We start from the raw sequence: 17,387 nt of genomic DNA, 5'->3' as shown, positions 1-17,387 counted from the left end.
TGTGAGAGACGGCAGCTATTTAGAGGATACGTGTTTTTTTTTACTTCTAATTTCTTTCCATCTTCCAGGGATGGGACACCCTCCCTATCTGGTGAGCCATCCGTCTGCTTGTGTTGGAGTGTAGGCAGCCAAATCTGTTTGTGCTTTCCAGTGAGGGAGTGTGTGGAGATTGCCTCGGGTTGTTTGCGAAGGGGTGGGAGTGTTGAAACACACTGCTGAGACACCTCTCGAGTAAACATCAACTCCGCCTGATTTGATCCGCGAGGTTGCCCACAGATTGGGCCTGAAACTGTGCACAACTCTGTGTTTTTTTAAGGAGTTACTACCTAGTAAATGCAAATGTTTAATGGGATGTAGAGGTGTGTGCAGTGTCTTAGTTCCAGCCTATAGTAAAAAAAAAAAATGCACGTACTGTAGATTGTGCAGCTTGTCGTTGTATACAAGTTTACAAAACATTCACAATATTCATATTGGAATTTAACTCTGGACAGAGTCAGGGGAAGCCACAGCAGGCTCCTGGAAGTGGTACCCCCTGAAGGACAAAGTGCTAGGGGGGGGGTCCTCCCCTTCTCATTTCATCTGCAGGGGGTGAGAACTCCAGTGTGGCTGTGCTGTGTCGGCTTCCCCTGAGCGAGGAGGGAAGGAGGAGGATGAAGAGGAGGAGGAGGAGGAGACACTGTGAGTGTGCCTCTGGTGTTGTGTGTTGTGGATAACATGCATTAGCATCCACAACACCATGCATTATTCCTGGAGAACATGCATTATTATTCAGAAAGAGGATATCATAACAGAATACATACAGTTGTAATACTTTCCACCAGAGTCAACATCCTTGTTGCATTGTTGTATGGATTTGTAAAAAAATCAAAAAAAACGAAACAAAAACTAAACCAAATGCAGTACCAATTGTTGTACAGGTTTCATTATTATCCAGAAAAAATAACAACCTATAAAAGTGGTTACGGGCAAAGGTTTGTAGGGGCAGGGTCTCTCTCCAGTGTCAGGGAATGATCGTTTTATTGTTTTAGGATAACCGTGCTCCTCTAAAGCAGCCAGCAGCACCTCGGACGAGGACACAGGTGGGGCCAGCTGCTCCCTCACTGGGATACAGCAATGAATACTCCCCACGACTATGGTCATAGAAGCTGAGAGAGCTTGTTTCATAAATGTTTCCAACTCTGTGGTTGGAGGAGCTGAAACTACTTTTTTCTTCGCCAGCCTCGGGATTTTTGCAGACATTCAGTGAACGGTCGTGTATGGAGCGGTCCTTGGGATGTCAAAGGCTCGGGAGACAAATTTGTAGGAGGTGGCAGTTTCCAGCCAAAAAGAGGAATGAAAGGACCCCTTATAAATCTAACCCTGTAAGTCACAAAGCCAACTAGTTTATTGGGGGGGTGGCCTCCTGATTCTGCAGTCTGCCAGTCGGTGACATCTTCCAAAACACATCTTCTCAAGGGGAACATTTTGATTGAGGGCGCGCTACCCTTCTGAAGCCTCAGCCGACAATAAGTCCATAAAGAAAACACCAAGTGTCACTGATACGGTATTCGAGTCACTAAGTACCATTTACTTTTTTTGGGCCATATGAAGTTCATCTTTGCATGTGATGTAGCACCAAGAAAGTACGAGGACACTTTTGCGACACTACTGAGGTTTCCACACTTGTGATGAACGTGGGCACATTGCTCCCACAGCTGAATGAAATCATCCCGTCCACACAACAGATAAGGTGCAAGCATAACATTCTGCCGGGCGAGAGTAACACTCGTCAGACGTCTCAGCTGTGCAGTAGCTCGTCTGCTCCTCCGATCGAGCAGCAGGATTTCAAAAAGTATTATTGAAAGGCCTATGGGGACCGCATTTGAGAAACAAGGGGATATATAATGTATATGTTAGGGATAGAATGTCAAGCAATGCTATATTGCTTATGAAATACTAGCATGTGAGCAATAACAACACTGGGGCTCCCACTGCTCGAAAAACAAACTGTCATCTGAATGCACTTTGCCTCATACACACGATACAGATGCCCCGACGTATGTTTAGGTGACAGAGAAAAAATAAATAACGCAAATCCAGCAGCGTAATATCCAAGTAGTGTCTGAGATGTATCAACAGCTTTTGTGCACTTATCCCCCTGGTGAGTCTTCTATGTAGCAAACTCTAACACCCAAACTTTATATTGTTTTTTTTTTTAGAAATGGCATGAATTATTGATTTGATATAAATAACAGATTTGGCAGCACATTGGCAGCACAATGAAAGCCTTACAGAAGAAGTCTGAGGCCATGGTCACGGTGTGATGGTATTTTTTTCCGAAAGCCCCTTCTTTTAACTGATGAGCAAAATACCTACATTTTAGTCTCTTGGATTGGTATTGGTCTGATCTTTGATAGCCACAAACTGGGAACTGTTTTCATTTCATTTAAGTCCCATGAGAGAAGAAGGTCCCAATTGTTCAAACGTGGGGAAGCCGGCACAGCGCTCTGTCAGCCCTCTCCACCCGGCAAGCTTCAGCCAGAGCAGAAAGCCGCATGCAACGAGGCTCGCAGCTTCCCCCCAATCGATACATGGAATGACTGCCACTTAGACCATTAAACCATCCTCTTTCGGGTGCGGAGTAATGAACCATAACAGAGAAATGATAATAATGATGATAGTCACAATTAGTGGGATAATAACAGGGCAATCACGGGGCGCCATAACGGGAGACATTAGCCGTGATGTATGATTGATCTGTTGTGAGCCTGGCAACTTAGCAAATGAGCAGGAGTCTCCCGGAACGGGATGATGCCGATATATCTAGTATGTCGTATGTTGTTTTTTTTAACTTTTGAAATAGGAGAGTTTGTTTGTAACCCTACTTCCTCCCCATCACTTTTCTCTCCCACAGACTTGTTTACTCTCCTGAGGTTCCAGTAAATAATACAAGCAGTATTCCACCTTAGTCCTAGAGGTGTGGTTTGCATTCTGCCCACAGGTACCAGGTACGGCGTGCGTGCGTGTGTGTGCATGCGTGCGTGTGTGTGCGTGTATGTGTGTGCATGTGTGTGCGTTTGTGTGTGTGTGTGCGCGCTTGCTTGAGTGTTTGTATGTGTGGCTTTAGGCGATAATGTGGTAAGCTTCAGATAGATCGGGGCCTGGATGCCGCTATCAATATTGTAAGGCTTTCTCTTTTGAGTTTTGGGATGTCGCTTGCGCATGTATGTGGGAGCAGGAGAGTGAGTGTGTGAGCCTTCACGGCCCAGCCCGGTTTGCCTGAAGGGCATGTGAGACGTGCGCGCATCCAGTCGACGGGTTATGACAAAAGCTCGTATTGTAACTGGAGGATCCTGTCTCGACCGAGATAACAGCTTCAACAATGCCAAACCCCGCGCCCTGATCAGGACAAGTGAGCGGGACAGGCTTTCTGTAGTTTTGTTTCATTTGCTTAGTTTCGCAGATAGTCGTGATGGCACTCCGAAACAACCTTGAGCTGGGCCAATTCCTCAGGGCATCTTGGGAGAATATGAAAGGAGTTTGTGAGTTTTCTTGTTTTGGCTTTTCAGATGTGTTTGGCTGTGAATCTGCACGAGCAGGGTCCACCGGCACAGAGGTGCAGTACTGGGTAAGGACGAGGATAATGAAAACACACACACACACACACACAGTTTACGACTTTAGAATTTGTATTGCAAAGATTTAAGCAAAAAAAGGTCCAATGTATGAACTTAAATGGTACAATGGTAAGTGTTCTACTGCCCAAAGTAAAAATAGAAATAAATTAAAAGATGAATAGATTGGTCACCAAATAATGAGCATGAATTTACTTGACATAGATAACGGGTCTTTTGAGGGACTCGGAAACTGATACATTTAAAGCTGTACTGCAGCAATGGAAGTCAATTGAGCCTAATAGGGTTAATGCAAATGACGAAATATGTAAAAAGCCCTTGTTTATTGTTTAAAGTTGAGATAATAATTTAAAAAAAAAAGATATGATATACTTTGTTTCTTATGTCTGACTTAATAAGTTGATGAAAAAAAAGAGTTAAAAAAAGAAATAGAGGCAGTTGAAGAATATTACAGTGTCCTCTGCATGAGAGAGATGCCACTGAAAAAAACAGATGGTGCAGGTCCAAATGTATGGCTATCTAACTTGACCTGCGCTCAAAGTGCTACATCATAAGTCCACAATTTTATTGCTAAATGCAGTGAATTGGAATATGGAGAGGTCAAGATCATTATCATTAAAAAGTTTAATGGAATAATGGCTGTGCTTGACTCAGCACAGATCATATTCTTCTTTTACCGTTCTTGTCTTTACATAGAATTATTACTATGAATGCGGACTCCGTATTTCAAAGCGTTATCAAGTTAAAAATTCATCAATTTTTTGCAGAACCAGAGTGCAAAAGCTTTTTTATATAATTTACCCCAAAGGGGGACTCTGTGAGTTTTGGCTGTGCACGGAATGTAGGTTGTGGATTGATGCAATGGTCGATCAAAAGCCACACTTTTCCGGTTCATCTTTAGCTCGCCACAACAATGACACTCAAAATCAATAAGAACAATGACAGTGCAAACTAGTTAATTGTTTTTATAATGAGCAAGCCTTTCTCCTATACCTCGGTAGTCTCGTGGATAAATCTCATACCCTTTGTCAGATGTCTTTTCAGTTGACTTGTCTAGGTTACATAACGATACACGCACGCACGCACGCACTCAGATCTCTGTATGCAGGGATGTGAGTGTTGGTGTAAGTATTTCTTCAGGGAAATAAATAGAAAAGCAGAGGGTGAACCTGTTCTTTAATGAGTAGTGAGGGGAGGAAATATAGGGCAACGGTTTGATGCATGGAAGTGGATAAAGATAAGTCTCTCCAGAAGTGTTCATGTACATGAAAACGGTTCAAAGGCGATGAGAACATTTGTACTTTGACACCAACACACAGAGAGAGAGAGAGAGAGAGAGAGAGAGAGAGAGAGAGGAGGTGTTGAATAAATAGAAGAAACAATACCTTATTATATACTTTTTATGTCCAATAGTAAATGTGTGTGAGTGTGTGTGTGCGCTTGCGTGTGTGCGTAAATGCATCCGATCAAATGATGAGACATTCACTCTGTTAATGTTTACGGTTGCCAGTTTGGATATACCTACAGGCCTTCATTTACCTGTGTGTGTGCGTGCGTGCGTGTGTCTTCCCGTCACTCATTAGTGTAGACCTGTCTCCCTGAGCTGCCAGTCTCACCCATTGTGTGGGCCGCCCGCAGTCATCCATTTCCCCCATCGCCCTACTTGGCCACATCCATCTCCACTCAGCCAGACGCTGTTAAGAGCACGTCGTGTGTGTGTGTGTGTGTGTGTGTGTGTGTGTGTGTGTGTGTGTGTGTGTGTGTGTGTGTGTGTGTGTGTGTGTGTGTGTGTGTGTGTGTGTGTGTGTGTGTGTGTGTGTGTGTGTGTGTGTGTGTGTGTGTGTGTGTGTGTGTGTGTGTGTGTGTGTGTGTGTGTGTGTGTGTGTGTGTGTGTGAGTAAGAGAGAGAAAAAGGAAAGATCGAAAGAGAGCGAATGTATTCCTCTTGGGTTGATTGTGTGTGCTTTTGACTGACAACATGGCAACCATGAGTCAGTGCAGGCCTGATGGTGTTTGCATATGGTATTTATCTGTCTGCTGCCTTGGGGTTTGTGCTTTTGCTATTAGAGGCCATTCCAGGTGTTTGTTTCACTAGAAACTCAGATTTTTTATTTTTTTGGAGTTTGAAGTATATATTTTAATTTTTGGATAACATTGACTATTTTAGGCTAAACAAAAATTGCTAGTGATTCTAAGGCCACAACCCATACATATCCCATTGCTCGTCTGCTCTGTGTCATGGTGGCAGCAGACTGAGCGAGGTAGCCCAGGTGTCCTTCTTCCTTTTCCCTCGCCAAGTCCTCCAGCTCTTTCTGGGGGAGTCCCAGGGGCGTTCCCTGTAATCCCTCCAACATGTCCTCGGATGTTCCAAAAAAAGCCACCGGAGGTGTGTGTGTCATCCTCCTCCTACGTGAAGCCACGGCTTTCTCTCGACCGCAGGTAAGCAGTCCAGCATTTTTCTGGCAGGTGCCTCGCCCACGAATCATAATAAAAGGCTACAGTTTAACATGAGGGAGGCCGGTCGTGTGCCTCTAAGGCCACTTCCACACTTCTACATTTTTAAATGAATCACTTCTGCTCCATTTACGACAGCCGTCCACACTGCTCCGGAGTTTCTGAGCGCCCAAAAGAGAAGTATGGAGGAAGCTGCTCTTCCCATTTTAGTTTGATCACTCCGGGGCAGCGTTGCAGTATGGACGGGCGAAAGCGGAGACATTTGGAAATGATGACAGTCAACCGCTTTTGTTTCCCGATTAGTTCTTATCAGTCCGACTCTCCTGCCAGTGGTGAACCAACCTAAAACGTTGTAAACCCTGTCAGTAACAGTTCCACGTCGTCATCGGTCCAAGTAAAGAAACCCCTGCTCTTAGTTTTCATTATTGTTTTCCCTTGACTGTAGTATTTTCTCTAAGTGAGCAACTTTGCTTCCTGTTCACACCGGCACCCACATGCCCAGTGTACACGAATGGTCAGGTCACGTGACAAATACGTTTTACGGTATGTTAGGCTGGACAGGGATTAAAAGAGACACGGAGCTAAAACGCTCATCCGGACGGACATCGTCTTGGTTTTATAACTAAAATGTAGACAAAATACCTAAAGCAAGCAAGTTTTTATTTCCTTTACTCACCTCAGCCAGAGATTTGTCTGGTGATTTTTTTCCCCCCCTCCTACTTAAAGGACTGCAAATCCATGGGTGGAGCCTCTAACTCGGGGTTAAAGACTTCATTCTGGTGAGTTTAAATTCCGTGTTCATTAAGGCATCAGGCATATTCTGCATGGGTATTACTATGACCAAAGTCCTGCTCTTTGTTTTTTACCTAAAACTGGGAAGACTCAAGTCTATAAATCTAATAAAAAGTGATGTCATATAATCATCAGGCATAATAATGAAGACTTGGCTGCTGTATGGCCAAAGTCAACCCTTTTTCAAAGGAAAACTTTAGGGTCATCTTTAATATCAAAAACAACTCTTACTCTCTACTGAGGACATCTGTAACAGATACACTGGTATTATAATGGATAAAGAAAACCATTTTTTTTTTTTTTTTTACAAAGCCAGTCCTCCACTCTGATGAGAACTGCAACTGATCTCAAATCAAACGGGCCTCTCAGGCTAATATTTTCCTGTGGGGAAGGAGGTATTCTGCACTTACACCGAATTATGCACTTACAGTATTTATGCATTCACCAAAGACCACAAAAACTTCAGAAATAATTAGTTTTGAAGTGAAAAAAGAGGGAGACAGCTAGAATGAGAGTGAGAGTGGGGGGGGAGGAGATGGGCGGACACTTGTTGACATTTCTAAGGGCTTGTAGTATCAAAGCCCCGACGCCTTGTTGCAGCCGTGCCATCTGCCAGGGCTTCTCAGAGTCAAATGCAATTTGCAAGGAAGGAGATTCTGGTGAGTACCAGTCGCTTGCTGCTCGGGTGCTCAACGCGGGGTTTATGCATCCAAACGGAGAGGTGAACGTTATGGACATGGGATGGCAATTAAAGGAACATGGTGGTTTAATTCTCCTGCTTGACATATTTATCGTAATGTTAACTTGTACAGTAAACAAAACAATGCAATCACATAATTGGTTGTTGTTTAATACCTGAGTAAGTACAAAAGTAAAAAAGTAAAAAGTAATGATCCAAGGGCAGTCCTAGGTTGCCCCCAGTTAGCTGGTGTCCTTACAAAATTGTTGTTCTTGACATTTTTTGCATGTTGAATATTTTACTCTTGCCAAGACCAGTCAAACCAAATCAGCTTTAAATGTATTCCTCGAAACGTGTATCAACAAATCAAGCGAGAGGCCGTACAGCACACCGAGGTACAACTGCTCCAGGTTGCTCTCAGTGGTTTAGGATATGGAAACTAGGGAAAAACTGCGACGGCCTGCCAGTGGGCGGCTCATCGCGGAGGTCCACATATGGTGAGGCGACGCCGCCTTTTCACCGACGTGAGTGTGGTGAATGTATTTACCGACGAAAAATACACAACAGGAACACGGCCATATGGGAGCCCATAGTATTTTCCTCTTGCGTGAATGTTCAGAGAGAGAGAAAAATAACGACAAGAGAATCATACACTGAAATAAAGACAAACAGGGAGACAGGAGAAGGAGGAGAGATGGAGCAGAGTGGGAGTGAACAGAGTTTTCATTGGAACCCTGGGGATGTATGTAATGAGTTGGAGAGAGGCATGTTTGCCTAGTCTGGTTTACACAGAGAAATGACCCTGTGATACACAGTGTGGAGCCCTCACACACACACACACACACACACACACACACACACACACACACACACACACACACACACACACACACACACACACACACACACACACACACACACACACACACACACACACACACACACACACACACACACACACACTGGGCTTGAGCAGTAATGTTGAAAGAGGGCGTATGAAAGGTTTTTCCAGTGACAAACTGTCAACCCCGCTTTAACGTGTAACTGAAGTTGTTTAAAGTGTGCTGTTGTCTTGATGCGGTTATTATGCATGGTTCTGAAACTCAAGTCTCACAGGAAGAGCAACGCAAAGTCTTCCTCCAAACTCAAGAGTGCAGACTAAATATTTAACAGCAAAAATAAATCCCGACGGCAGCCATCACTGTTATGTACCACCATGTATATACGACCGCAGCAGATGTCATTTTCCTTTTTATTTTTTTTTTGTCTTGTGCAAGTTCAAAATAAATTCATGTAAATTGTCCCAGTTTACTGCAGGCTGCCTGTCACGACAGTGCCTTACAGCAACAGTCCCATTTTAATACTGGAACGCATAATATGACTCCAATAATGTCACCCGTGCTTTCACATGAAGCGTGTCAACGTTTAGATGACACCGAGTTAGACTTTCATGACTCTATTGTGTGTCAAATTCATAAGTTGCATTATCTGGTAGAAGAGAAAAATATCAGCAACAACTGTTCTTTTAGCAAATCATCTGACACTAGAAGAGGGCGGGCAAAATACACATATGGTACATTAGAATAAACAGTTTGTTAACCGTGAGCTGAAAGAGTCTGAATGAAACTTCTCCTAACGGAATTCAACGACAAGAATTTGGAGTTGAATGGCTCGTGAGAACTTCACCTGGTGTTGGGACAGGAGAGAAAAAAAAATCTGTCGATCCCGATTTGGAATTTATCCTGCCGGACAAATGAAAGTAGCAGATTTCTGGGTAGTCCGCAAAAATGTTTGTTGAGGCATTCGCTCAAAACCAACTGCCAACGTCAACCTCACAATGGCACCGGAGGAAAAATCAAGGGATAAACACGAGCATCAATTGAACGTGTGTGCCTTTTTTGGCTTTTCTTACCAATCCATCCAGTATATGTCTAGATATTAAACGGGACAAGTGAAATTTGCTGGAGCATGATGCATCATGCTGCCTGGCAAAATCAGGACATCCACGGATGTTTCCCGAGGAATTCATGGCAATCCATGCATTATGGCAATCCATACGGTTCATGCCATTGCCATTCCGGTGCCAAAGAAATATGATACGAGAAAAAAACTTTTATCGTCTATTAATAAGAGCTCAGTAGCAAAATTCATCCATCCAAACAAGTCAGTGAATTATTTTGAAACCACTTGGGAAACACTGAGGCAGTGAGTTTCAACAGCAGATACATGCATCTCAAATGTGTTTCCTATGTCATCACTAATTCTGGCAGCCACAGGGAACTGGCTTGTGATTTATAATGCAGAGTTCACTGTTTCTCAGGCTCACAAATCAGAAATCCATTGTAGCGACAATCGAGGTGGTGTTAATACATTACAAACTTAACAGCAAAAAGCCTTTAAATTGCAGAAGACAATGCCAGGAAAGAGCCAATTACATTTAAATAGCTTAACTAGCTTATTAAATCTTTAAAAAAAAAAAGTATACTATCTATACTATGTATTTCTAGTCTTAATAACAGGTGCACCAAGGTATCTATGTGATTGAAAAATAGCAACATATGACCACGTCTTCATGTGGATTCCGCTTCTCCTAAACAAATAGTGTCAGTGTCACATAAGGAAGCATTTAATCCAAAAACACAAAGCAATATCCAGCATCATGTCCCCTTGTCAAAAGTTTCTCAAGGAAGTAGATAGTGTTGAAATTTATCATCTATAGATGATACGTATCACCTATAGAATTATCACTTTGAGTGGTGTAATAGCAATTCCAATTCAAAACATATGACACTGTACCCTATATACACAAAGAAGAGGACCAAAGGGTTGGTGAAATAGGAGGAGATTTAAGAAGCAAGCAGACATAATGAGGAGAAAGTGATGTAGTAGGTTATAGTGAGGGGAAATATGGAAAGGATAAGGGGAAAGAAAATAAAAAGATTGTGTGGAATCAGAGCTCTGCATGCATAGTAGCTCTGATGAATCTGCTCACTAGTATGGCTCTCAGGGCAGATCACGCTATTAATAATATATGGCCATGATGGCGGTCATGACAGAGAGGGGGGGGGCCACAGAGATGTCGCCTCGGAGAGCGGAGCCCTGTCACTTGCAAGAGCCTGCACGAGTGGATGTACCCAGTACCGCCGTGAAAAATGATAATGACATAGTATGCAGGACAGACGTTTGACATCCCTGGTCTGGAATAAGTTACCAGGAGGCCCCACAAGCAGATATGTTGATTGTATTGGACTAAGTGTCCCAGTTTACCTTGTTGGCATCATTCAGGTATGTGCATTGTGTGAACACTTTGTGTGCATGAACCCACCTGTGGGCAACGTATTGACCGCGTCTCCTGACGGATAATTGTGTCCACACGAGCTCTAGCCAATTACTGAAAAACCCTAAACAATACACACTTAGGACTCCCAGTAACAGTGGTAAATAATGCATCATCATATCTACCCTTTATGAATTATACATCCCCCCTCATGTTGACAACTGTTCACAGTGGGCATACACAGTATTTATTCATGTGTGTTAAGCCAATCTCCATCCTTTTTCCCAGAAAGTAATTTGTGTGATTAATTCTGTAACATGTCAATATTTGTGTTACACAGCATGGGAAGTTTGTCAGCACGGCGAGAATTAAATACATGCCGAGATTGCCTTTGGTATAAAAAAGAATTTTATATGGTGGGATCGTAACTGTGTCCCAAGGTTTAATTGATGCTTTAATATGTTGCTGCGGAAGCATACTGGCGTGCTGCCTGCCTCCGATTTAGCCAAAAACGGCAACAAAAAATATTTGTCTAAGATATTAAAATCTGGCGCTGTAGCATTTGGGAAGTCATTTCCATTCTGCTTCTCTTGGCTGTTTAACCCATGACTTGCTCACTGTGTCAATGCGGCAGTTTTATCAGTCGTCTATCAAATGCATAATGTTAAGGGACATAGTCGTATCATATGACATATATATGCAGACGTGCGTTATCAGGCCGTGCAGTGAAAACATAACCCTAACCCTCAACAATTAATAAATGGGTAAAAAACACATGTTTGTGAGGCCTATAAAAGATGCTGTTAGGGTGGTTAGAGAGTCAGAGTTAGAGAGATGGGGATTTGTGAGTGGTGTCATTTATTTCATCCTCACCCCACAGACACATTGACATACAGAGACAGAGAGGGAGAGACCATTGCTAGGTGTTTCTGATACCTATTAATAGTGGCAACTATTTCAATCTAATTATAATGCAATCCTACATCCATGATCCGGTAACACGGAGTTCCCTGCACTCCACACTCAGGCTTTGAATTATTTACTTCAGTTCTCCAGAGAGGCTGGCGAGGGGCGCCACAGTCTGCTTTTGAATCTTCCACACACTCCGCGCGCACACACACACACACACACACACACACACACACACACACACACACACACACACACACACACACACACACACACACACACACACACACACACACACACACACACACACACACACACACACACACACACTTTACCATACCTCCTGGTCTGTGGCTATCAACCCTTTCAGTAAAAATCAAAAAATATGTATTTTTTATTTTTAGTTGGTCAATCCACAAGCAATGAGATAATTTGCTTGGAGACATGTTATTACCGAGTGCAGGGAGGGTTTGGTTTGGTTGTGAGTGTGTGCAGGATCCAAAGCAGACACAAGGATCCACATATTAAGATTTCAAAGTCAGGGAAAGGGTTCAGTCGCTCTCTATCGCTCAAATTATTCACTTTTTATTAGTTCATTTTGATAATTGGTACAGTCATAGCAGCTAAAAGAGCAGCAACCACTGAAGATTATCCACTGATAAACCCCCCCCCCACACTAAAAACAACCCTTTACTAATCTGCCTTCTACCAAACACCCAGCCAGCCAATGGACTAATCAACAAACGGGACAACCCGTCAATTAGTTAACACATAAACCACCACAACAACCACAAGCGGACAGCTTGTGGATCAACTGATGAAGCAGCGTCTGCCTATCCTTACCTTGGCAATCTGGACACACCAATTGAGCAACAGCTGGGATCCAATGTTGTCCTTGTGCTCGTGGACATAGTCGAGCAGGCACCCGTGAGGCATCAGTTGCGTGACCAGCTGGATGGTGGGACTCATGCAGACGCCCAGCAGGCGGACCAGGTGGGGGTGCTCCATGCTAGCCATGATCAGGGCCTCCTGAATGAGACAGATATACACTCAGGCATGTGGGGGGGGGTCGGGGCTGGTGGAGGTTGACATTTGTAATAGTATGTCAACAAATTCTGCAATCTGTAGGGCATCAGCCAACTGTTTTAGCAAAGCGCAAACATATAATACATCATTTTCATGCAATTTAGTATAGTTTAAATATTAACAATTAACATTCCCTTGAAATGAATTTAACTTGGGTAACATGGTGAAACAAATCGTGGGGTCGTTACAAACTAGGGAATGAAATACAGAAATGTCCCTTTGTGTACAACTTGTTAAACTGTACAAGAACGGGCAGTTTTTCAATTGTCGCCAAAGGACAAACGCCTGAGAAACGGTTCCAAGACTCATCGAGCTGGTGGAGAGTCCATCATGTTTACAAGTGTAGACTGAACTGTCGAAGATCATAGGACCCGTTATTCTGTTTTGGGCAGAAGTTTCTCTTGAAGTGAGCAGCAAGGTTCCACAAAGTCAGAAACATGAGATTTCTATTCAAAACCCTCAACATCAAAGTGACTTGCCGCTCCACAAGGCTGTCAGCTTTCTTTGTAGAGAATGAAAATATAGTAAATACATCAAGGTGAGATTTTTTTGTCGGTGTCCTCGAGTACAAAATTGTTCCTGTCAAGTGGTTTTGGGCTGAAATATTGCTGGTTGTATCCATATTTATCGCAAATTTAAAAAAAATTAGATTACCATGCATATACATATATTATAATTAAAATTCATTCAAATATTATACTGAAAACCTCTCACACACGTTACACACAAGAAGAATATATTTGACCAGACTAAAAGCTTGAGTCTGGCTCCACAAAAACACTAGTTTTTCCCCTCAATTATTTCTTATTTTGCTGTTGAACAGAATCGAAATTAGATCAAAATATAAACTAAATTATTATTATTTTAATCGCTTCAGTTTAAGCAGTAAAGTGGAAAAGTATTAAGAAGCACACTAAAACAAAAGCAAAAAAAAGTGAATTTCAGTATTGCTAAATGTTTAATTTACTATAACAGCCTAAAGTGGGAGATATGTATTCAAATTATTTTGAGTATTCAAATTAAAAACACCACCAAGGTACTTCCTTGTTCATTAAAATCCACTTACTGCCTTAGTTTCAGGTTATTTTCAAAAACAGACATTCCGAGGCCTGTACTACGAAGCAGGATTTGCGTATCTGGGTTTTTCCGTCCTTATATATCACCATGGTAACGTATGCTGAATGGCTATCCTGCTCCGGAGCAGGTTAAGTTTGATAATAGAGATGAAATCTGTCAACAGCCCAACTACTGACCAATCAGATCACTGGAAAACCAGTCATCATTCTACAGGATCCCATTAGGGACAGAATTGTTTTGTTTGTGACTTTTTTGTGGACTTGAGCAGGATTTTGGCTTTCAAAGGGAGTAAAACACTGTAGCCTGGTCAGACACTGAAAGACAACCAGTCCTCCGTGACATTCTTCAAACAGTCAGTGGCATGTGAGTGTGGCCTGCAGCTAGAAGGTAAACAATCCGGAATCCCTAGTGCCGGGTAAAGTAAACTAACTGTACTATCATTTCCCTCCATATCTACTAATGATGTTCCCTGGTGCAGAAGCTGAGCCCACGCTCAGAAAAACGATTCAAGAAGACTGAATGAATGCGAAGGAAGGCGGCATCATCATCATCATCATCATCATCATGAAAAGAGATGACGCTTGTATAATTTTGGCCACAGAAAAACGAAATATATAGTGAAGCCCTATATCCCCCTCGTTTGTCTCTTCACAGTAAACGTCGTGTTTCCGTCGCTAATATCTGGCTGATTGTCAGACAGGCCCCCGAAGCACACACTGCAGAACATAAGTGTTACTCACAGGATATTCATCAAAGCCAGTCTTGATAAAAATAGAAACGCTTAACACTCCAGAAACTCTTCCTCTTCGACTGTCAAACTAAGTGCAAAACATGAGTGCAATTGGGTCGATTTCCACGCGTGTGCCTGTGTCGGCATGTGCACGTGTGTTGAGGGGGGTTATTGCATCTGCATTGCATCACCATGGGGTAATAATTTGGATTTTTTTCCCTCACTTTTCCTTTTGAAATGGGCGGAGTTGTGAATGTTTTATAAACGGGGCCCTGTGCACTGTGCTGGGAGCCTGTGGCATTGCGTGTGTTTACGTGGGTGCATGTAGGGGTCCTAGGGGCCCTCTCTTCTGGCGTCCATGGGGCTTAAGCTTTGTTCTCAATGCTTCATTTCGCTAACGGGAACTGGTATATATATTGTGCTTTCTTTTAAAATAACAGGAGTGGTTTCAGTAATCTGTTTTGTAATCCAGTCCCAACACAATGAGTCATGGTGGCAACAGTGCCCACCGAGGTGCATGTTGTATCTGAATATTGTTATAGTCCGGCACATACAATTGGAATAGTGTTTGCTGGACTGAAACAGCTTTAAAATATCTAAACTGAGAAACTAGCTCACTCTACTGTACTGTAGAAAACTATTTTTTCGGCATATATATATATATAACTGATAATTTGAAAAATACAAAAAATAACAACAACCCCAACTCAAATGATTGTTGATGTTGTTTCCAGTTTCAGTTCAGATTTCATTTTCCAGTTTCTAAGATACTCACATCCATGAACTCCACGTTAGCCTTGGGTCCGGTGGCCTCATTCAGGATTTTGATGGCTACGGGAATCTTCACCGTTTCACCCTCAGGGACCCAAATACCCTAAAGAAACACACACACACACAGACACACACACACACACACGCGCACACGCAAACACACACACACACACACACACAAAGACTTGATGAGTCAGTATACCGAATACAAACTCCCACTCACCAACAACAACAACAAAAGATGTTGTGGATTTTGAAAGGATTGAAAAAAATACCTCAAAACTATTCCCCACCATTTCTAAATTCATGTGGCCTCACTTTTTAAACAATTGACAGGACCAGTTTGGCGAATATATTTTTTCGTTAACCAGCAAAGATCTGCATCTTGTCCCATGTCATACTTATCATCTTTGTGTTTTCTATCTCACATGCACTTTACTCACTTCACCTGTGTGATCGTGTGTCTGTGCACGTGTCCACTCTGTGTGTGGTAGTTTAGTACAAAGTAAAAGCAAAACAGAGACTGGTCAAAAGAATGCCCCACCCAGTGGTCAAAATCCCTGCAGGACACCTGAACCTTGTGTAGTGTGTTTGATGTGTTGGTGACAAGAGAGCGCTGCTGCACAGCAAAACACTTAAATGTCAATCCGAATGCTGAACCTCATCAGCCACGCCCCCTGGATCGTGCCTGAAATAATAAGATCATGCAGTGAAGCTGCTGAAGTGAGGTTTCTCAGCTTACTGCCCGGGAGGATCTCAGCATCATCAGCATCATCATGATCCAGTGGAGATTGATTTGCCACGATGCCTTTTGACCACCAGGGAAACCCATGAGACTCTGAACTGACTTGTTTTTCTTCCCATGCCTAGAGATTGGAGATTCCCAAGGGTAACATGCAAGCTATTGCTTTGAAAAAGAACATCTGTTTTCCGTGCTCATGCTTCCATACCTCTGACCCAGAAATGTGCTATAACGTGAATGGATGGATCCACAGAATGTGTCAATGATGATGCCAGTTAAACCCATCATCACACTCGTGGGGAAATGGCCAACCACTTATTTCGGTGTGGCCGCAGGAGTTCTCAATGTCTGCCATTACTGATTCTTTTCATCGCCTGCCACCGGGATTCCATCTAATTTCCCGCCATTAATCGCCTAACAGTCGGTCTCTCTGTGAGATCTTTCAAGACCTCACCTTATGATCTCAAGTGTCTCGGAGTGAACACGAGCATTACTTTTTCATTCTTGTGTGTGTGTGTGTGTGTTTTACCTTGTATACAGTCCCAAAGGCCCCGGAGCCGAGGATCTTCACCTTTTTGAGTTCCGTCTCTTTCAGGATTCGAAGCTGGGCTTGGTTGGGAGCTGTTCCACTCGGTGTTAAAGGTTCCACCAGCTACAAAACACATTGGATAACACAGAAGTCATTCAATCGGAGCGAACTGTGACCCAAACCCTACACAACCCTACCAAACACAAACTCCCAAAAATAGAGCTCATTTATCGTCTTACAACGCCCATCTCCTCTCAACACAGTCAGCATAATCATTTTGACCATCAAGGCATAAAGTACCATGAGCAGATACAAAAGATTAAGTTATACTGTATATCACTCATATTGCCAATTAATTCCATGTAATTGAGCTTTAGGAGAATCGTTGGAACACACAACTCTTCCATGTCAAATGTCCAGGTTTGGTCAACAACCTGTTGCAAGGGGATGGCGACAGCTCCTCAGCTACATAATAAACAGTCTGCGTAAAATATGTTTAAACATTCACTTTTATGTTCTGTTCCTTGAATGAAAAAAAAAAAAAAATGCTGTTTAAAAAAAACTGTGACCTCATTTCCAAGAACTCACGCTGTGAAACTCAGCTTTAATCAAAGGAAACAACCCATTACCACAGAGTTACTTAAAAGGTTATGGCTAAAAAGAAGCGTTTCTTCACTGCCGTTTTCCCATCAAGACAAATGCAAACGCTGAAGTGCCAATACAATATC

General features: G+C 42.8%; 1 protein-coding gene and 1 long non-coding RNA gene across 4 annotated transcripts in view; one reads left to right on the top strand and one right to left on the bottom strand.

The window, feature by feature from the left end:
* Positions 1-17,387, bottom strand: part of LOC118282767 (receptor tyrosine-protein kinase erbB-4-like) — a 251,138-nt gene that overhangs the window by 30,792 nt on the left and 202,959 nt on the right. Inside the window, exons 18-20 of one of the 2 annotated variants that reach the window (XM_035604147.2) lie at positions 16,660-16,782; positions 15,393-15,491; positions 12,568-12,753 (exon numbers count right to left, since the gene is read on the bottom strand). In XM_035604147.2, the coding sequence (XP_035460040.2) occupies positions 12,568-12,753; positions 15,393-15,491; positions 16,660-16,782 (408 nt within the window). The remainder of the gene's footprint in view (positions 1-12,567; positions 12,754-15,392; positions 15,492-16,659; positions 16,783-17,387) is intronic. The other variant, XM_035604148.2, reaches the window with a different exon arrangement.
* Positions 1-17,387, top strand: part of LOC124850994 — a 216,318-nt gene that overhangs the window by 4,016 nt on the left and 194,915 nt on the right. The gene's annotated exons all lie outside the window — the stretch shown is intronic.

The sequence above is a fragment of the Scophthalmus maximus genome, chromosome 14 (genome assembly GCF_022379125.1).
Source record: "Scophthalmus maximus strain ysfricsl-2021 chromosome 14, ASM2237912v1, whole genome shotgun sequence".
NCBI lineage: Eukaryota > Metazoa > Chordata > Actinopteri > Pleuronectiformes > Scophthalmidae > Scophthalmus > Scophthalmus maximus.
Note: the sequence above shows the minus strand (reverse complement) of the source record. Positions and strands in the feature narration are given on the sequence as shown.